Source organism: Orcinus orca, chromosome 11 (assembly GCF_937001465.1).
Source record: "Orcinus orca chromosome 11, mOrcOrc1.1, whole genome shotgun sequence".
Lineage (NCBI taxonomy): Eukaryota > Metazoa > Chordata > Mammalia > Artiodactyla > Delphinidae > Orcinus > Orcinus orca.
This window is the reverse complement of record NC_064569.1, coordinates 51,410,824-51,433,304: the sequence shown is the minus strand read 5'-3', so window position 1 is coordinate 51,433,304 and position 22,481 is coordinate 51,410,824. Positions and strand designations below refer to the sequence as shown.

At 40.4% G+C, this 22,481-nt stretch overlaps 2 protein-coding genes across 5 annotated transcripts in view; one reads left to right on the top strand and one right to left on the bottom strand.

The window, feature by feature from the left end:
* The window catches only part of TBC1D30 (TBC1 domain family member 30), an 86,814-nt gene extending 76,762 nt beyond the window's left edge, over positions 1-10,052 (bottom strand). The window contains exons 1-2 of one of the 2 annotated variants that reach the window (XM_033440552.2): positions 9,507-10,052; positions 4,588-4,752 (exon numbers count right to left, since the gene is read on the bottom strand). In XM_033440552.2, coding sequence (XP_033296443.1) covers positions 4,588-4,752; positions 9,507-9,945 — 604 coding nt within the window. In that variant the 5' untranslated portion in view covers positions 9,946-10,052. The remainder of the gene's footprint in view (positions 1-4,587; positions 4,753-9,506) is intronic. The other variant, XM_049693970.1, reaches the window with a different exon arrangement.
* An 11,300-nt stretch (positions 10,053-21,352) lies between these two features.
* GNS (glucosamine (N-acetyl)-6-sulfatase) overlaps positions 21,353-22,481 on the top strand; it is a 52,502-nt gene continuing 51,373 nt past the window's right edge. Inside the window, exon 1 of one of the 3 annotated variants that reach the window (XM_004276593.4) lies at positions 21,353-21,723. In XM_004276593.4, coding sequence (XP_004276641.2) covers positions 21,523-21,723 — 201 coding nt within the window. In that variant the 5' untranslated portion in view covers positions 21,353-21,522. Of the gene's footprint in view, positions 21,724-22,040; positions 22,065-22,481 lie in introns of those variants that run through there. The other 2 variants (XM_049693975.1, XM_049693976.1) reach the window with 2 other exon arrangements.

Genomic DNA, 22,481 nt, shown 5'->3' with positions numbered 1-22,481 from the left:
TATTCACATACCATAAAATTCACCCTTTTAAACTGTACAATTTAGTGACTTTTAGTATATTCACAGAATTGTGCAACCATCACTACTATCTGACAGCACAACATTTTCATCACCCCAGCAAGAAACCCATGCCATTAGCAGTCATTTCCTATTCTCCCTACCCGCAAGCCCTGGCAATGACTAATTTACTTTCTATTTCTATGGATTTGTCTATTCTGAACATTTCAAATAGAATCATAAAGTATGTGGACTTTTGTGCTTAGCATCATGTTTTCAAGGGTCATCCATGTTGTAACATGAATTAGTAACTTCATTCCTGTTTATGGCTGAATAATATTCCATCATATGGATGTATCACATTTGTTTATCCATTCATCCATTGACAGACATTCAGGTTGTTACCATTTTTTGGCTATTATAAAAAAAAACTGCTATGAACATTCATGTACCAATTTTTGTGGGGATATACATCTCCAATTCTCTTGGGTAAATACCTAGGAGTAGATGGCTGGTTAGGTGCATTACTTTTTATAATTTTTTAAAAAACAATGAGAATTGTTCCTTAGTGGAAAATGTTGAATGTCAGTGATACCAAACTCAGCGTCACACAAATTCCTTCTTCTGCCGCAGAGGACAAGGTACTACTGTAGAGAAGAGACCCATAGAAAAAGAAGAACAAAGGCCACTCACTGTTTGACAAAAGTATCAGTCTCTACCAGGCATTTATGATAGCAAGATTTAATTACATTATCAGGATGCCAGGGTGGACACATTAACAAAATGAGTCTATAAGCTGCCTAAAATTCCTGTACTTAGAGACCAGGCTAAAATAAAGATAATACTTCCATTTACATTCACGTTTTTTTCATGCTTTTCTCTTTTCACAGTTTTCCAATCACCACTAGATTGGAATCATCTAGATCAATCACTTGATCTATAACACCTTTCACAAACTCAACCAGCAGAACAAACATTTAATATACCAATGCAGAAAACTGTAGAACTAGGCAACGCTGATCATTAAGATGGCCTCCCTTCTGTTTTCAGGAAAAATAGTTAACACCACGGGATAAGCAAACTACTTAAAAATCTTATCATCAGAATCAAACTCCAGGCCAAATATTCACCTTATTCTTCCCATCATCTTAATGCCTTTGGGTAGATTTTCCTGCACACCACACTACATTCGTTCCATAATCCAGATGGCCAAGAAAAGATATTTACTTCACGTGCCAACTGCGCTAAAGCAGTATATTCTAATAAACATGAAACTCTGTATTACATCCTTCGTATGTTACAAATTTCTTATTGCTCCAACAGTAATCCAGTATTAGAGAAGTATCAATCTAATTGCTAAGAAAAAGCAGACCCCTCTTATGTTTACGGTCCAAAGAGTGAAGTTTTGAGATACCTATCTTCAAATTCCTTCTCAACCACTAGGCAAATTACCTAAACTTTCTGAATCTCAATTTCCCAATAAAATGTGCCTAAAGACAATATACTTTTGGAATTGCTATGAGAGATAAAACCAACACTTTCGCATAAAGCACATACTTAGTGAAGAGTAGCTGCTGATACTATTCTTATTATTAATTTTAAGATTAATATTGAAGTGGTTATACTATGGTTACCCTTAGATAAACGGTAAAATCGAGGGGAAAAATCTGCTGTGCTATAAGGCAAATATTGATCCTGCTCTTATTCTCACCCGTTTGAAAATAAAGGGATTCTACCGTAAGGCTTGGTGTAGAAAATCAAAAAGTCTAAGCAGTTAACATCACCTGTGTTAGAAATAGAAATGATCTAGTCATTTTGGTTCATAATCCACACTTTCTGAATCGTCATCCACTTGTGATTCTTATTTCAAAATTTATATATCCCCTTCAGTGTATCAACAGGAAATAATCCATTTTAATAAAAGATTAAAATTGTTTAATTCTATAATATGACCCTGTTTTTGTAAAACTAACAACAATAAAAATATTTCATGTATATGTAAAAAAAAGTGTTTAATTCTACAGCATGTTATAAAAGGGGAAAAGTCACTTATAGAAAGAATCATAAGCACTGAATCCATATGGAGGGGAAAATAGGGGTTATCTGACTTTTGCACATTAAATGCAAACAATTCAACACGTATGCTGTATTGCAATGCATCACTGACAGTCACTACTAAACTGAAAGTTCAGTGACTAATCTAATTAAACATATTTGTTATTAGTTGACTTTGAGGAAAGAGGACAAATGGGTAAGTACTGGAATCAGGCATTTAGTCACTAAACATCTAACCTCCAGGGCTTCTCTGGTGGTGCAGTGGATAAGAATCCGCCTGCCAATGCAGGGGACACGGGTTCGAGACCTGGTCCGGGAAGGTCTCACATGTCGTGGAGCAACTAAGCCCGTGCCACAACTACTGAGCCTGCGTGCTAGAGCCCGTGAGCCACAACTACTGAGCCCATGTGCCACAACTGCTGAAGCCCACACACCTAGAGCCCGTGCTCTGCAACAAGAGAAGCCACGAAAATGAGAAGCCCGTGCCCCGCATCAAAGAGTAGCCCCAGCTCGCCACAACTACAGAAAGCCCGCGCGCAACAACGAAGACCCAATGCAGCCAAAAATTAATTAATTAATTAATTTTTTAAATCTAACCTCTGGAGTTCTCAAATGGATAAATAACCACTTAGTCAAATTTCTAACAATGTCTACATCATAATACTTTATCACATGATGAGAATGATAATTCTAATACACTGTTATTTCTTAATTCAACAAAAAATTCTGTTCCATTTAATAGAGTCTTATTACCCAGGGGGGAACTGAAATCCAAGGAAAGGAGCCATTAACCCCATATTCTCTGACATGCAAAACTCTGGACGTAAAGAGACAAAAATCTAAAATACATAGGAAAGCTGCACCCACAAATCCACAAATTAAATTGGGGGCGTGTGGACACATTTTTCTAAAAAGACATAAAAGCCAGTCCTTTCATCAGTCAAGCAAAGTGAAACTCTAAACGATTATCAGTCTCTGGTACTTACCAGCCTGTGATCCTGTGCTAGCCTGACATTCCTCTCTGTCTCCTGACACTGGCTCCAACGCCCCCCCTTATACTTTCCCACACATCCAAATCCATGCATTTACCACTTTGTGCTTTTAACTTCTGGTACAAACAATAATAATGGGAAGATGAAAACACAGTTGAGAAGAGAAAAATCAAAATCAAAACATTTCAAAATAAAAAGGGAAAATAATACCATTTTTACTGGACACTAGTGAAATCAACCAGAATCCATGGAAAAATATCAAATACTTATAACACACGACAACTTTTTGTATACATACACATATATAGATATACATGTACTATATGCTATACATGTATATCTATATATGTACACGTATATCTATATATCTCTACCCTCCTTCTCTACCTATTTCAGACAAGTGTCTGGCTCTGCAGAAAACCCTATTCAAAACCAGTCTACTCAATTATATTCCTGCTTCTTGTATGGACTATTACATCATTATAACAATAAGAAGTATTCCGTTTAATACACATTAGGTTGAAACCTTCCTCAGTAAACAGCATAATAATAATTTGGGGATAACAGTGATATAATAAAAGGAGAGGAAGCAAACAGTATTTTCTTTTAATAACAAACGTAAGAATGGAATTTAAGTCATTAATTTTATTATCTGAAGCTAATCAAGCCCTAAAAATTGTTTTATGAAAACAGACACATCTTCATTTGGAATTAAAAAAAAAACACTCTAGTAAGTGTCACTTTACATACAAAATGTGACAGGGTAAAGGAAAAAGAAAAGGCAACTTTCACATGCACCTAAAAAGCTGCCACGGGCATTCTGTCAAAACACATTATCGTGCCTCTGTTTACCATACCTGTTCTGCCACGCTGCATGTTAATAAAAAATAAAAAACAAAAATAGGGAAACATTAGCAGAATAAAACATAAAACTCTTACATGGAGAATTAAAAAATCAATTCACAAGCTTTTATATCCAGTATCTAACATGGATTAGTAAGTTAATATTTTGTTTTTAACTCAGTTAATAAAGCATGCATCTCTTACTTATGAATGGATTACCCACGAGACAGGTTTAATTTGTTAAACTATGTTGTCCTTTTCGGATTTCAGAGCAAGTTGTAAGATCCTGTTCCAAGAGTCTCCTTCTTTTAAATCAATTGTTTAATTCACTTATTAGAGCAACACAGCATAAGAAAGTAGAGACATGCCTTTTAGGTTGTGTCTCTTTGCTGCTGTTTTAAAAATAAAGATTTTAGTCATTATGTAGCATCAGGCAAAAATAACCATTGTCAAAGTGAAGTGCTACCTCAAATCTATAATAATAAAACTAACTACATTGTAACATCAGACATGTAATATACATTTTAACTGAAAAATATAGGAAGCTGTCTGAGTTGTTCATCGTTCTTAGTTCTGAAGGTATAGACTTCCATTTAAAACTTCTCAATACATATGTTCAAAAGCATAATGACTACTGACGTGGCTTCACTAACATTCCGGTCCCACGTGGCAAAAGGGCTTACCCCAATCCAGCACTTACTTCTCTTCTGAGACACAGCCTGCAGGCACGCCGTCACAACATCGCAGTTCCTCTGTACTTTGTGCACAAGCCTATCTTTCTGCTTCAGCTGCCGAAGTAATTTCGCCGATTGAATGCCAATCCTGTACTTTAGCTCTCGAAGGATCATCTTCAGTTCATTTGTGTCTAACAGTAAAGAAAAAGGAAAATAGAACAATAAATACCCTGAGAGGAATACAAATTCCAATGTGATACCAATCATGAGACAAATCTCTGGAACATCCATTTAAACCAATTAATCCTGGATTCTCACCCAGGATTACATGTAAACATTCAGCTGAAAGATTCTGATGAAATAAGTCACTCATCTATTAATATTTCTTGCCCTGTCCATGCAAAGACTGTAAGATAATTTTATTCTTGAGGCTACTTGTAACATGTAAGCAAAGACTCTAATGATATCCAGCTCTGGTTTCAAATTTGTTTCATTGCCTTAAAATTGGAATGTATTTTTTTCTATCATTAAAGTGCTCAGACGGTAAGCTTACAGAAAAAGAATCTTTAGTCTGTTAAATCAATGATAAATCTAACAGCTGATAACAAATGTTTTTTAAAAGCACTCACTTTTGGGCTTCCCTGGTGGCGCAGTGGTTAAGAATCCACCTGCCAATGCAGGGGACACGGGTTCAAGCCCTGGTCTGGGAAGATCCCACATGCTGCGGAGCAGCTAAGCCCATACGCCACAACTACTGAGCCTGTGCTCTAGAGCCCGTGTGCCACAGCTACTGAAGCCCACGTGCCTAGAGCCCGTGCTCCGCAACAAGAGAAGCCATCGCAATGAGAAGCCCGTGCACTGCAACGAAGAGTAGCCCCCGCTCACCGCAACTAGAGAAAGCCCATGCACAGCAACAAAAGACCCAACACAGCCTAAATAAATAAATAATAAAATAAAGAAATTTAAAAAAAAAAGCACTCACTTTTGTAAATGATCAAAGTAATATTACCACATTTTCTAATATAGATAAATGTAGTGATAATGGTTTTGTTTTAAATATACAGCCTTCCCATAGCTTGACATTGAGTACAACATTTCATTTTCAAATATGGTAGAAAATATGTCCTTCAAACAGATAAGTAAAAGACAGTTCGCAAAAAAAAAAAAAAGTTCGCATCTATAAAACTAATATTCTCAACAGCAGTTTTTCTACAAATGAAAAAAGACTTGGGAATCAGAAGTGACCACAACATCTATATGAATAATCATTACAATTGGGGAGTTTCGTTTGTCATACTGCATATTAGTATGACTAATGTCGCACTTCATTAGTCACCATACTGTGACCTGTCAGGCAGGCAAAGCCTTCCACTTGGCATGGCACAGGCTAGGCCCTCATTAGGGGTCCCGTGTGGGGTTTGGATCTACTCATTTTGAAAGGGATTTGGAGAAACTAAAGAGGATCAGAAGAGAACAAAAGAAGTATGCAAAAGTAAGAAAAACATTCCAGAGATCACAGGAAGTGAACTGTCGGGGTCTGTGTCAGAGAAGTGGGTGAGGGTTGCTTTAACAGCCGTCATACTGGATTGACCTCATTATGGAAAATGCATTTGACCTTGAGTTAAAAAGAATTGCCTTTGGATCAATCCACTTATCTGTGTGATCTCAGGCAAGGCAGTGCTCCAAGTCTCAAATTCTACAAGATTATTCTGAAAAACAGATGTGAATAGCCTTTATAAACATTAATATAAAGAGCACTAAAGTAAGAATAAGGAATTACTGTTAGGAAGAAAAAAACAGCCAGCTATTTCTCTCACCTTGAGTTCAAATGTGGTGAGATATAATGAGAAGTAAGAACACACTTAGGTTAATTGAAAACAGTTGGGTTCTGAGGATGATTAAACGTGGAATCGAGCAACAAGAAGACACCAGAGACCCTTCAATCCCAGATTCCTTCAAATAGAGCAAATTCGAATGTTTAAAGTTTTTCCCTCTATTAACAGAAACAAAAGGGATAGGGATATCATCCTCTTATATTCAAATTACACTTTCCTTCCACAAAAGAGTCATGTTCGGTGACTCCTCAGATACCTAGAGCTCTATGATTTTCTGAATGATATGTACTGTCCATATAGGAAAAATCTTCAGAGTTGAACTTGAAAATGTCTTTTACAGCAACATCTGCTGGTATATAAATATCTGGAAGACAGAAATAAGGTCTCCTTTATCTTTATTATGTCCCACAGCATCAGCCATAGCTCCTAACACAGTGTTCAATAAATGAGGAAAAATGAGATCATCAACTGACAAACTGAACAATTTCCTCTTTAAGGAATTCCAGTGTATATAATAAAAACAATATCTAACATTTATTGAGCACTTCACACCCATTAACTTACATAATTCTCACTACAGCCCTATGAAGTAGTAGCATTTTCTTTTACTGAAGTATAGCTGATTTATAATATTGTATTGTAATTGTAATACTGTATTGTATTGTAATACAATATTGTATTAGTTTCAGGTATACAGCAAAGTGGTTCAGTTATATATATTTTTAGATTCTTTTCCATTATAGGTTATTACAAGATACTGAATATAGTTTCCTGTGCTATAGAGTAAATCCTTGCTGTTTATCTATTTTATATATAGTAGTGCGTATCTGTTAATCCCATACTCTTAATTTATCCCTCCCCACCCCCTTTCCCCTTTGGTAACCATCAGTTTGTTTTCTGTGTGTGTCTGTTACTCTTTTGTAAATAAATTTATTTGTATTATTTTTTTAGATTCCACATATAAGTGACATAATATTTTTTTTCCTCTGCCTGACTATGAAGTAGTAGTATTATTATCCCTATTTGTAGGTGAGGAAAATGAGACTCAGAGAGGTTAAAGAGCTTGCCCAAGGTCACACAATTAGTAAGGAACAGTGGCAGGATATTAACTCAAGCTAACTCCAAAGTTCATGCCCTTAATGACAACAGTGAAAAGAGTGCCTAGATTTCCTGAGAAACCATTTTGGTGCCTCACATAAATAAACAACCCATGCATGCTGAATATCTAAATAGGTGCTACAACAAAATCCGTATCAGAGGGAAGAGCAAATTAATACACAGGTTATCTACATTATAGAGTCTTAACTACATATTATGTTAGGAGGGATATTTTTTTGACCCTGAAAACAATCAAATAACCTAATAAGCTGTAAAATTATTTAAGTAGACAGCTGTTTCCATTACCTGATTCCTTATTCTTAGTACTCTAATGATGTTTATCGATGAAGGAAAAGGGATATATGTGTGTGTTTGCGTGTGTAGGACTATCATAATATGGCATCATGTACATTCTAATAGGGTCGACTACAAGGAAAGAAGAGATCAGCAGATAGCTAACCATGCAGAAAGACTGAGACTTGGGCAAAACTGACTCTTACAGGTCTTATGAATGATTAGTAGAGTGGTCACTTATTTGAAATCTGTATTTCCAAAGCTGTACTGTGACGTCTTCCCTAAACTTTAGCTTGCCAAATTTCCTCTTCCAAAAGGAAATCACTAATCCACAAAATTCTCTCCGTAATGAAAAGTAAATAACCTTGTAAAAAACAGAAAGCCAAATCATAAGTCTTCAAAATTGATTCTGAAAGAACTATTACCCTGCAGAACTCTTGGCATAAACACCCTGAGAACAGCCAAATAATTGTATAAAATTAAACAGCACAACTCCAGCTAAAGTCCCAGGCGGGGCGTGGGGGGGTGGGGGGGTGGAAGCCATTTGTAACAATCAGCTGGGGAAAAAATCCTCACCAGGAAGCCAAAAGAGGAAGCTGAAAGCTGTTTACACAGATTTCAGAAAGCAGGGAAATTTATTCCTTTTCTAGTTAGGTTCCACCCCACCCCCACCCCACCCCATCCCCACACCAGCTGGACTGACTTTACAAATAGGAGACAGGAGACCCATCCATAGTAGTCTTGTTCCTCCCTTTCCTGGTAATTTACCACAAGGACATTAACTCAAGAAACGTTATGGTGGCTTAGCATGTTTTTCCACACCTGACTTCATTTTGTAAATTGAGGTCTTGATATATCTATACAAAAAGACAACTGTAATAACTGTGTCAGTGCCTGAAAGGAAATCTATTATGAACAGCTGAGGAAAAAAAATCTCAATTAGGACAGAGCATCAGAGTCTGATAACAAAAGAAACCAAATTAGCCTCTCCCCCCAAAGCCAAGGCCCTTTTGGGATCGACCTCTCCAACTGAAGGTACTGGTAGTTAAATGCTGTGATAATGACAACGCCCTAGGGCCCTCCACTAATCCTCCACCCAAGGGGGAAAAAAAATCCACCTAGTGAGCTTCTTGAAACCAGACGTTCTGCGAAATGGATTTCACACGTTCTGCTTAGAAACTGCATTACTGAATTATTCTGCCTCACTAGTTAAACACTCTCCCAGTGGTGTGGCCAAGGAAGGTGGATGTAAAATAAAATTTTTAAAAAGTGGAGTTTGTTTTTTTTTAAACCAGCCCCAAGAGTCGCCTCTATTCTCCCAGGGCCCTCTAGATAACTTCAGATAGACAAATCGGAAACTCCAAACCTGTCTTAACAGCTGTTCTGGTGAAATTAGAACTTGGACTGCCTCTCCCCTTGGGCCTCCACAAACACAAGGAGGATGGGGGACGGGGGGAGGGGGGAGGCCCGTTGGTACCATTCCGATAACTGATGCTTCACTCGACAACTCAAGAAGGGATGGGGGTACAATAAGAACTCAGTCATGAATCCGTGACACTGTGGCCAGCCGTGCCAGGTCAAAAGAGACGTCCCAAACTTAACATCTGGGCGCACGGCCCATCAGCACAGGTGCGCGCTGGTGAGCCGGAGAGCGCGGACTGTCCCAGCGGGGGCGCGGCTCCGGGAAGCTCCCGGGAACCCCCTCCCCCGGTCCTCACCTTTCTGCCACAGGTACTGCATCTGGTGCCGCTGACTCGGCCGCTCCTGCAGCTCCTGTAGCACACGGGAGTCGCCGGCGCCGCCGCGGCCGCCCACGAACACGTCGGAGCCCGAGGCCTCCGTGGAGCTGTCGAGGCTGTCTCGGCGCCGCTGGCGGCCCCAGGGCCCGCGGCCCCCGCCGGCCGCCTCCTCCTCCTCCGTGCAGCTGTACAGCTCGGTGAGCAACCCGCTCACCAGGGACGCCGTGCAGCTGCCCCGGGGCTCGCCGGGCTCCGGGTCCTCCTCGCCTTCCCAGGAGTCCCGGGAGCCCCGCGCTCGCTCCGCCGGGGGCGCCCCTCGCAGGTTTACAACCAGGGGCGCTCTGGGGCCCGCGTCCTCCAGCCTCACCTCAGGCTGCGGGAGCCCCGTCCGGCCCCCGCCGGCGGGCAGGACCTCCATGGCTCCCGCCGCTCCTCCCGCCGTTCCTCCCGCGGCGCCACGCCGCGCCGGCCAGTTCCGGGAGGAGGCGCGGCCTCGGCCCCACCGGGGGTGTCCTGGGCCGGGCGCAGCGCCAGCGGCCTCCGGATACCCCAAGCGCCCGACCTCCCCCCGGGTCTGTACGCGCGGCGCCGCCCTTCGGCCCCGGGCGGGGAGGATAGGGCGGCGGCCACGCCGCTCGATAACTGGGGACACCTGCAGCAGGTGAGCCCAGCCTACGCCCGGGAGCGATCTCTGAAGAGCGTCCAGGAGCAGGATGTGGCCAGAACGAATCAGGATGAAGCTTTTAGCCCGGAGGGGAAAGGTCGCTCTGGCTGCTGCCACCTTCACGTTTATGAACGTGATTAACTCAAAAAGAGGGCAGCTGTAGCATCCTATTCAGCCACCGGCTCGAAATAGTGCCGGTTCTAAGCGCCCATCAATAGGCCGAGGCCGGGAGCTCCCTCCTTCACCTACTCCGGGCACAATGCCCAGCCCTTCTCACCTTCCCACCTGATCTGGGCGCCTTTAAAGGCTTTCTTAGTTTAGTTTCTGACAATAACTTTTCTGAAGACTTGGCATATACTTGAGATTTAATAACGCTGTGAACTTTTTTCCTTCGGTGACAGATCAAGTACTGGATTAAAATCAACTAATGCCCTGACGGAAGACCTAACAGAGAATGAGGATTTAATACGTGTCATGAGAAGGCAAAACTAATAAATTGTTGCAGCTGATTCTATCAGTAAAATCAAAGTTTACCTGATCTCCTAAGAGATGTATCTTTACCCTGCACCTCAATGGAAGAACTGGGTGCCCCTCCACTGTAGATATTTTTGTGAATTTAGTAATAATTGTCAATGTTTTTGAGCACTTTTTGTGTGCCAGGCACTGTTCTGAGTTCTTTGCATGAATTATCTCATTTAATTCTCACTTTAACCCTATAAAGCAGTAAGCACTATTTTTTTTATTGATGCATAATTGACCTATAACATTATATTAGTCTCAGGAGTACAACATAATGATTCGATATTTGTATATGTTGCAAAATGATCACCACAATAGGTCTAGCTCACATATGTCACCATATAGTTACAAAGGTAAGTACTATTTTTTCCTCACTTTTCAGATGAGGGGGCTGAAGCACAGAGAGGCTGAATAACTGCCAATTTACAAAGAATAAAGTAAACTTTCTTTAAAGCTTAAAGTGTTTGGTTTTAGTACAGATGCGTATATATTTGTCTATCTCCTAATGCTATTAAATACTTGACGTATTTTTTAAAGGAACAGCAGAGCACCTAGTGAACAATGGTGGTACTTTTTGTTCAACACACTTTTTACTTTTCAAGGCACTTTCATAATAGACCCTGTAGAAACCTGGTGTCCCTTGGCATCACCACCAAAATACATGTAAACGTAGAGTGAGACCAATAGGACCCTTTTAGAAACTGGAGTTACTATAAGGGAAGCAGAAGTTTTATAACTTTTCCTTTATGTATCCAGAATTTAAAATTATACTAGAAATAGTATTTTATGGTTTTGTAACTGTGTTAACTACTACTGAATCCATTTAACTTTAAAATGTATGCAGTAGAAGGAACGGAATTATTTGTTATTTTATTGTTGTTTTGTTTTTTGAGGTTTGGTTTTTTTTTTCTGTTGTCTCCAGCATTGAATACAGTCCTGCAGTCTTTCCTTCAGATGTCAAACTTTGCAACAAGCAGGACTTAAACAAAGGGAAACGCTGAAATTGGATCTCTTTTCTTAGTTGACTTCCCAGCTCTTTCTCTCTATCTCCAGTAAGAGATGTGATAACTACTAGTCTTCAGCACAATTCACATCTCGGGTGTCACTATCAGGACCTATAAAGAAACTCAAAGTTAGCTGAAATGAATGGTGAAAGAGGCCAGGAAAAACAGTAGCTCATTGACAGTCAACATTTCTAAATTAATCAAACTCCAAAATCATCTCCTGTTACCCATCATTACCAAATCACCTGAGGACAGAAAATTGGCAAAATAAAAACTAACAAGGAAAGCAGATTCAAAGTCCTTTGCCCTTGTTGGAATGATCTTGGCCCAGATATCCACGTGACTCCTCTCACCAGCTGAGGTCTCTGTTTAAATGTCATCTTCAGGGCTTCCTGGATGGCGCAGTGGTTAAGAATCCGCCTGCCAATGCAGGGGACATGGGTTTGAGTCCTGGTGTGGGAAGATCCCACATGCCGTGGAGCAACTAAGCCCGTGCGCCACAACTGCTGAACCCATGCTCTACAACAAGAGAAGCCACTGCAATGAGAAGCCCACGCACCACAATGAAGAGTAGCCCCCCCCCTTGCTGCAACTAGAGAAAGCCTGTGCGCAGCAACAAAGACCCAACTCAGCCAATAAATAAATTAATTTAAAAAAATAAAATAAAATGTCATCTTCTCAGTGGATCCTTCCTAACCGCCCTATTTAAAATTGTAGCTCCCTAACCCCCAGTATTCCCTTCTTCCCCCTCCTTGTTCTCTTTTCTTCCATAACACTCACCACCTTCCAACATATTATGCCATCTATGGATTTATTTTATTCTCTGTCTTCTTCCACTAAAATATAAACTCCTGAAGGCAGGAATTTTTGTCTCCTTTGTTCACTGATGTATGCCCACCACCTAGAACAGATGCTAGCACATTATATGTACTCAATAAATATTTGTTGAATTAATTAACTGAATGAATAATATGAAAACTAGAGAAAAGATCAACCAATTACCTACTTTCCTAAGAAAAGTGAGTTCCATTAAACAGAGTCCTAGAAGAGGTGTTGGCAAAGAGCAGCCCATTTTTGTACCCTACATTACTGCTGCCCGGTGATGGGATGGTCCCCAATGAGTTCCCTGGAGATCTGAAGCCAACTAATTGGATATGAAAGGGAACCATTGGCCTGACAGAATATGATTTCAAACTGATCACGACTAATTAATAGCTTAAAGTAAATTTACTATGGTTAACTATGCTACTAATAATAATCAGCATTTTAATTTGTTTGGAACTTTAGTTTTAATATTTAAATAATTATTAATTATTTGTATCAGATATATGGTCCAATATTGCATTATATTTACAAGGAGCTAAGAAGCATCTATCTCTAAGTTGAGTACAATTTACTATAATCTGTAGAATATAATTTATATAAATCTGTGTACAAGATACAGACCATGAACATTTCAATTATTTCCAAACCTGTATCAGGGTCTTGCCAATAACCTTCTGTCACCTGTCATTTAAAACTACCTTAACCTATATAAGATGGATTTTGTATATTGTTTTCTTGCTCAACATTTTATTATGAGTATTTTCCCTACTATCCCATTTAATAAATGATATTCTATTTAAAAAAATAAAACTACCTTAAGACTCTCAACATTATTGATAATTTTTTTCAGCGCGTGCAAACACACATAAAGACGAAATTGCTGTGATGAAAGTTATGACTATTCTTGGAATGGCTGATTTGTAAAATCTAGCATTTAACCTTTTACTCTAATCTTTCAGGGATTACTCATTCTGGAGTCACAGGAGAAATGCACAAGGTCGTTGCTGGGTTTCAGCTTCTCATAGAAGCTCACTCTCAAAATTAATTGCTGGTTACAATTGATTTATATCCTTGGAATGCAATACAATCTCTATTTTCAATTTAATAACTATACATGAAGAATCATATTTTTCAATCCCAAAAGTTGGGATAAGAGGTAAAAAGGGGATTTTCATACTTTAAAAAGCCACCAAACCTTAGACCTTGGGAAATACATAGTAATCCATAGTAGACAGTCAATAAATAAGAGCTATTAATGTTGAATGACATTTAAGTCATAAAATTTGAGTGCTTAGAAGAACTTTGGAGATCTCATTTGACTACTGCTTCATAATTAATTATTATACTATATTTCAAAGTGACAGATTATATAACCTTTCCTTTTCAAGAGTAGAAATAGTTGTGATTGCTCAATGCATATCAGCTGGGAACTGAACTGCTGATCTCTCACCCATATTCAAGTGATATTCTTTGAGAGCAAGTGAGGTGTCTTAGGTAGCCACTGACAAGGGCGGACTAACATTGATGGCCTCAACTGCTTTGTCTAATTCATTGTTTAGTGCCTCTTCCATGTGAATGCTTTCTGGTGGATGTATACACATCATACTAAGATCTTCACACTTTGTGCCTATTCCTACATGTCTATCCCTGTGCTTCCACACCAGAACTCCCCATCTCCAATCTCCCAGTCATTTTCCTTCCAGGGTCATGACCAGCCAGCAGAGGCCATTCACCACTGCCAGTGAGTCCATATATATTCTAATCTCAGGTCACTTCTTTCTACACAAACTGGATGGTCAGGTGCATCACTCAAAGCTCTGCCCATTAAGATGGTTTTCTCTCACCACTGTCATTCAAGGCCAAGCTGAGTGAGGCTGTAATGCAACCATCAACCGCTTCCACTTTGCACCCATATACCAAGCTGTTCTATCCTTAAACAAAGCTCAGACTTTCTCCTCCTCTTTCAGCTGGTCTATGGTCTCCCAGGTGTGAGCTGAGATAGGAGTAAGGGGCAACCATGATGAGTGATATGGGAGTCTGGGCTATCTCTTCATGCACTTGCTTGTGCCCTCTGGTCTTCTTCATGCTTGGTTCCAGGTGTACCGTTTCATCTTCTATAAAACTACTGCTGATCCTGACCAACTTGGGAATCCTAGAGGACCCAACTGGTGATGGATGATTCAGGTAGCATCATCATTTAGGGCCTCATGGTCGAGAGTCCCATCTCTCTCAGGGCTCAGTACATTAGGAGCTGTTTTTCAAAAGATGCGTGATTCCTGCTATAGGTATCATGACCTTGCTCCAAAACCACAGGGGTCTGATTTGTGATTTTTTCCTATTGGAGTGTGTTTGACATTGCATCTGTTCCCACCACTGACATCTGGAATGCCATAGGGTCTGCTTGCAGGTATGCCCCAAGCAGAAGGGCTACCTGCATCACGGGTTGGACCTGCCACCAGGATGGACTTCAAGATGTGACCTCTGCACTTGTACAGAGCTGCACTTTCAGAATGTCCCCACACTTGACTTAATGCTTTGTTGTCATCATCTTGAAATTATTAACAATATTTTCTTTGAACTTGTGTTTTGTAAGTGAAGTCCAGTGGGACAATGGAAGGTGTGCAGGAGCAGTAGAGATGAGCCAGGACTGGGGGGTAGAGCAGGCAGCAGCCAAGCACTAAGAAATTGTCACATGTACGTACCTCCAGGCAGTCCAGGGAGCCTCAGGGCCCCCAGGTGGGCAGGCAGAGACCAGAACCCAGCTTGGTGGCAGCAACTGTAGAGAGAATAGTGGAAAAGCAGCAGTGGTGGCCAACAGCAGTAAGAAAGAAAGGTTTTCTATTTAAAACTGGTGCTGGGACCTGCTGTGGGGATCCAGCTTGCCCATCTGTTTCCTGAATGCCATCTTTGTGACATTTGCACAAATCTTTGAGATCTGGGACAGGAACTGCCAGTTTTCAGGCATTACATTTTGTCAGTAAATTATTATAAAATATAAGCACACATATGGATATTGAAATAAAGCGTATCAGAAAATTATTAGAATTCTTCACTGAGTTGAGTCTCTGGTTTTGAAAACTTCTGCAATGCGGCAAATCAAATTTCCACAGTCTTAGAAAGAAATTAAAGATCAATGCATTTGATGGAAAAGAACACTATTTTTAAATGTAGCTCCAGATAAACCAATTAGTAATGATGAAAACAACTTAAAATTTTAACTTTTTCTTATAATTGAAGATACAGTGTTAGAATGCAAAAACAGGCACTCCGAATTATATAAAAACTTGAAGCCATCTGAAGTTTCTTGTAGGCCCTTCACAAGTTACAGGAAATGTTGGAGGAAATATTACAATGTAACTATTACACCAGTTACAATTTTACAATTGCAAAATTATAATAATTTATGATTTACATTGAAATTAAATTCATATCTAAATAAAACTGATCTGTAGAGAGATTTAAATGTTTTTAGAAAAATTGTTCCACAATCATCAGCTCTACCTGTGCTAAAATTTGTATTTTGAAATAATCTGTCAAAAGTTTATCCCACTGTTATACACCCTATAAAATACTCTTAACAGCTCAAGTAACAGTTATATCAGAAGATCCTCCTCAAAATTAAAAATTATCAAAAATTATTTGCAATCAGGCATTTGCTGAGAGTCACGAGATCACTTTTAGTTATATCAATTGAAAATGAAGTTACTAAAAATACACATTCTGATTTTGAAATGAATTTGTAGGAAATTGTGAATTTATAGGCCTACAAAATGAATTAATAGGAAAGCAAGCCAGAAAAATTATATAATCAATCAAGATATCACATTAATAATCATTATTTATTGTATTTCATAAATTATAACACCAAAAGTTTCTCTGCGGTTTGTAAGATTACAGTGTTATTCATGTATCACTATAACACCCATTTCATTTTGTAAGTAATTCAATATTTTTTAATGAAAAACTTTATATTTTACCACTTTCAGTGGCACTTTTTTCCTGCTTTTTTAACAAAGGGCTGCACATTTTTATTTCACGCAGGGCCCTACAGATTATGTAACCAGGCCTGTCTGCTACAGAGTGCTTTTCTGCTCCAGGCTCCACTCAAATCTGGTATCCTTTCCTGTCACTCAGTCTATGGGCTGGAGCAATACTCCTAGGTAGAATGGGTTGCTTATGAATACCGAAAGGTCTACCAAGCACTGTGCCTCCGTTTCTGCAATAAGAAATGCAAGAAGCAGCGATTTGTTTTCACTTTGGAGGCAATGTCCTGACATAACCCTGGACCCCTAAGATCCTCTACTGAAGTGCCAAGTCCCTGAATTTTTATAGCGTCTCTCTCCTACCCTCTGGAGCATGTGTCATATGAAAGATTCCAGCATGTTAGATGCCTCTCGTTCATCCTGCCTGATCAGCATGATGTCATCAATGTAATGGATGGATATGATGTTCTGCAGGATGTCCAGTTCTGTTTAAACACTATTACGACATATGGTTATAATAGGTGTTTTAACACACTGATCTGCTAATTCCTTCATCTCGTCATTTATTATCTGTTTTTGCTGCCTGGTTTTTCTTTTGGTTATGGGTCACATTTTCCTGTTTGGGGGCCTGTGTAGTAATTTTTTTTTTTTAATAAATTTATTTATTTATTTATTTATTTTTGGCTGTGTTGAGTCTTCATTGCTGCACCCGGGCTTTCTCTAGTTGCAGAGAGCAGGGGCTCTTTGTTGTGGTGCACTGGCTTCTCATTGCGGTGGCTTCTCTTGTTGTGGAGCACGGGCTCTAGGCTCATGGGCTTCAGTAGTTTTGGCGCACGGGCTTAGTTGCTCCGCAGCATGTGGGATCTTCCCAGACCAGGGCTCGAACCCATGTCCCCTGCATTGGCAGGTGGATTCTCAACCACTGCACCACCAGGGAAGCCCAGTAATTTTTTTTTAATTGGATCCAGGCCATTGTAAATTTCATGTTGTCGAGTATCTAGATTTTGTAGTCTTCCCTTAAAGAGTATGGGGCCTTATTTTGGCAGTTAAGTTTCTAGCAGATCAGCTTGACACTTTGAGACTTGTATTTAAACTTTGTCATTGTAGGCATACAGTACTTTTCACGCATGATAGTTTAGCTCTACTACAAAAGTATAACCTTTCTGGGTTCTCTACTGAATGCTCCCTGTGATCAAGAAAGACTTTCCCTTCTGGCTAGTTGGATCTCAAACATTTCCAGCTCCTCTGGGAATTATTATATATCCTTGGTCATTCATTGCATTATCTTATGGTGCCTTCACACTAGGCATGTGCATCTTTGTGTTCAACAATGTCTCCCAAAGATATCTACCCAGATTTATGAAGCTTTGCACCTACATAGCCTCCTCTTTGGAACATTGCCCCACAAGTTCCAGCTACTTCAGCCCCCCTTAACTGTAATCTTTCTCTCTTCAACTCAGTTTTGTTCTGCATGGGACCTTTTTTCTGGCTCCCTGGTTCAGGATGTGCCTCCAGGTAGAAAACTGGGGCAACTGTTTGTTTCCCTTCACACGTACTCTTTAAGGGCAGACTAAGAGGAAGAGACAAATTGCAAATAAAAGTAATAAATAGGCTCTTGAATCGTTTGATAATTTGTAAAGAGAAGGGAATCATACGAATTCATTTAAAAATATTTAATTTTTTTTTCTGATTTGACCTCAAACTGACATCAGTGAAATTCATATAAACTCATAATATGTGATTACAATGAGTGCACTGATGACTAAATTAGTGTCTTCAATTCAAGGAATATCTAAGATTAGTAACTGTGCAAGATAATTTGAAATGCCCATCTAAAAATATTTTATAGAGCTCCTGAAATTTCACACACGCACACACACACACACACAAATAATGAACTACAAGGATGAAAAAATTTTTTCTGAGCTATTAATAATAAAAAAACAAGTACTGATCAACCATGCTAGAGAAAAAGTAAATTATCTTCATATTCTCTCTATAGAAAATATTACAAACCATGGTCATATGAAGAGTCGATTAAAGAGTACATAGCCATAAAATTTGGGAAAAAAGTTTGGAGAGGCATGCCTGACAGTTTATTAATAAAAATATTTTGTTATTTTTACATTTTGCATTATTTGTAATATTTCTCAACTTTTAATAGTTTATAATATTGTGATTTCTTTTCTCAGTCTAAATAAATATACACTTTTGTATCTAGTTTTGTATTTATAATTGCTATTCTTTTTCTTAAGGAGCCCCCGAAATCGTATATAAGCTTCAGGCCACACAAAATCTGGATTTGCCACTGTTATCATCATCTCTCCACCTAACTGATCTACCTTCATCCATTCCTGTCCTCTTCTAGTCTGTACACCGTGCCGCAGCCAAAAATCTTATAAAAATTCATGTATGATTATATTTCTCCTCTACTCTTCCGGTGATTTCCCATTAGCCTTAGGATAAAGACCAAAATCCTTAACATAGGGTCTGGGCTCTGCCTACTTATCCCCTTCCTTCTCTCTCTCAGCTGCAATCATGGTGGCTTCTTTTAGTTATTTGACTGCACCTCCTTAGGACTTTTGCACATGCTGTACTCTGTGCCTAGGAGACATTCTACCACCCACCTATTCCATTAACAAATTATCTCCTTTAAACTTCAGACTGTCATTCAAGGTTATTTCCTCAGGGTATCTTAGACTAGATCAGCCCCCTACGCCCTTAAATGTTCATCACACTCTTTGCTTTTCCTTCATAGTATGTCTCCCTATTTGTAATTATACACTTCTGCGATTGTTAGGTTGTATATTTCTCTGCCACTAGATTGCAAATTCCATGAAAGAGGGACAGTGTCTCCTCAGCACTAGCCTAGCATCTGGAACAAAGTTGGTACCTAATTATACAATCTCTGGCCCCAAATAATTTACAATCTAGTTTTGAAACAGAAACAGTGAGAAAATTTAACAATCTGGAGCATCAGTGCAGATGGACTAGATTATTTTTGTGTGCAGAAAGTCCTACTGGAAGTCTTGAAATCTGAATACATGGGGGTTGGTTATTCCATCAGTGTGCAAAATTAGCCTAGCCTGAGGCTGTAACATAGTACACTGGCCATCTGGGAAGTGCTCTGACCAGATTCCCAGCACAATCCCTTTTTGCAGTAGAAATCTACTTCATTCTTATTTTTCACTGTGCTTTTTTTTTCTTATAATTTTTATTGGAGTATAGTTGATTTGAAGTGTTGTGTTAGTTTCTGCTGTACAGCAAAGTGAATCAGTTATACATACATTAATACATATATCCACTCTTTTTTAGATTCTTTTCCCATATAGGTAATTAAAGAGTATTGAAAAGAGTTCCCTGTACTATACAGTAGGTCCTTACCAATTTTCTATTTTATATATTCTACTTCATTTTTAAAAATTCTCTTGTCTTCTGTAGACTTACTTTTAAAAAAGTAATAAAACTAAGGATGTTTCCTTTTGCATAAGCCTGAGAGTTGTGTGTATGACATTCCCAAGCACTTCCATAGTTATTTTTACCTTATACTACAGTGCTTTCACAGATTTGAAGACTTCCAGTTGGAGGGTTCAGCTTAGAGAAAATACACCTTATTTGTTAGGAACCAGGAGGTACAGCCTGTTGTTCTCAGTTGGGAATAAGGCTTGGTGGTTCACCTTGCCAGGGATATTTCCTTTGTTATTGTTATATTCACCAGTTTCTTTTATTTTTTAGACTCCACATATAAGTGATGTCATACAGTATTTATCTTTCTCTGTCTGACTTATTTCACTAAGCATAATACCCTCCAAGGCCAGAGATACTTCTGTTTTCCTAGACTTGGGCAGAAGAGCAGGGTAGAGCTCTTCTAGAGCTATCACAGAAATATTTGGAGCCCTAGTGTCATGGAATTTTTATCCCTAAACATTACTTAATAACTTGGTTGGGTGACCATGTCGCAGTGTTTTGGTTTTTGTTCAATGTGCACATCTTCCAACATCATCTAAAAGGTCTTTCAAAAAGTCACCAATTTTTAACAATCCGCCTGCCAATGCAGGGGACACAGGTTCACGCCCTGGTCCAGGAAGATCCCACATTCCGCGGAGCAACTAAGCGTGCGTGCTACAACTACTGAAGCCCGCACTCCTAGAGCCCGTGCTCCGCAACAAGAGAAGCCACCGCAATGAGAAGCCCACGCACCGCAACGAAGAGTAGCCCCCACTCGCTGAAACTAGAGAAAGCCAGTGAGCAGCAACGAAGACCCAACGCAGCCAAAAATAAATAAATAAATTTTTTTTTAAAAAAAATCACCAATTTAATGTTAGAGTAAATATTCCAAAATTCATCAAGGAATATTAGGCTGTCAGAATATCCCTAAATCGTTTGTTTGAAACCACGATATCAGCTGAGGAACAGCATAACCAGGCTTGGACTTAAACTGAGTTGTAGGGAAAATTAAAAGCGATTAAATATAAGGGCACTCAGTAAGTGTTGTTGACTCGGGGATTAAATAGGGTACGGCCCAGACTTTGCCCACCAGCTGATCTTACTATCTCGTAGGCACATTCCTCCTTTCTCTTAACTGCTTCCTATTGGCTGATTCCCTTCCCCTCTTATCTGATCGTCCCCCCCCATTTTAATCCCTGAACAAAGGGGTCCTACCAAAACCCAACCCCTGCCTGAGTCGGGAGCAAGCTCGGGTGCTGCTCCCCCATGGCTTTTCCCCCCTTTCCGCCCACTTCCGGGTTTCCCTCCCTGCTGCTGTCTCCCCTCTTCCTTTCGGTCCGGAGCCCGCCCCTCCACCCGTCACGTGACCGCACGGCGTGCTCCGCCTCCTGCCCCCGGTTCACGTGATCGCGCCCGGTAGAAAACGCCCGACCACAGACGCCGGCCTTCACAGTGCAGTCTTTTTTTTCCAGCTGCTCGTGGCTTTCTCGCTCTCTAGCCTTCTGCACGTCTTTCCCGTCCGCCCGGGGTTCCCCCCCGGAGCCCTCTCCGCCATGCGGCTCCTGCCTCTAGCCCTGGGTGTGCCCCAGCGGGGCAGCCCTCGCCACCTGCCCTACTGCAGCTCAGCGCCGCTGCTGCTGCTGCTGCTGCTGCTGGGAGGCTGCCTGGGGGTCTCCGGGGCGGCGGCGGGCTCTCGGAGGCCCAATGTGGTGCTGCTTCTCGCCGACGACCAGGACGAAGTGCTCGGCGGCATGGTAACTCTTCTTTCTGTTTCTGCCCCGCCCCTCCGTCTCCCGGGCTGACTCCCTGGTTTCTGGCCCTCGTTCCCCATTTCTAACTAGCTGCTTCGACCCTGGGTAGGTTTGCTTTTGCCGCGCCAGGCCCTTTGCGCAGGGTTATGGAGCTGCGGGACTCTATTTCCTCTTTCCTCCGAGTCTCACCTGGGTCCACACAGAGCTTCTAGTCTGGACCTTACTGCTGAGGAGTTTGCTTCATGTCTCAAGACAAACATGTGGACGCCTGTTAGGGATGGGATGAACCAATGAGGAGCAGGTGCTGGCTAAGAGCACGCCAGCCTTGATTATTTGTCTTTCAGGTTAGAGGACAAATCCAGCCCCTCTTTGAGGAGCCTAGGCCACTTCTGCCTTTGACCCTGTGTGCAGTGTCTGTGCCTGATATTTATAAAATAAGTGCTGATACGAACTATTCTGGTAGGTAGGTTGTAGAACTCTTCAGGGTGTCCTTTGCCTCACAAGAATCAAGAAAATTCAATTAGCCTAATTGGACACCTGGCTGATGCATTAGATACTGTCAGCGTTCCGTTTTATATCAGGTGGGTGGTGGGTGGTGTTCTGAGACTTAATTTTTTCCCAGAGTGAATTTTGCTTCTGGATCTTAGAATTCTCGAATTTGTGACCTTCAAGAACATCTACCTAACCCCCTACTCACGGAGGCCTAGAAAGTGGCTTGCCCCAGGCTCATGAGTAGTTGTGGCAGTCCAGACAAAATCCTG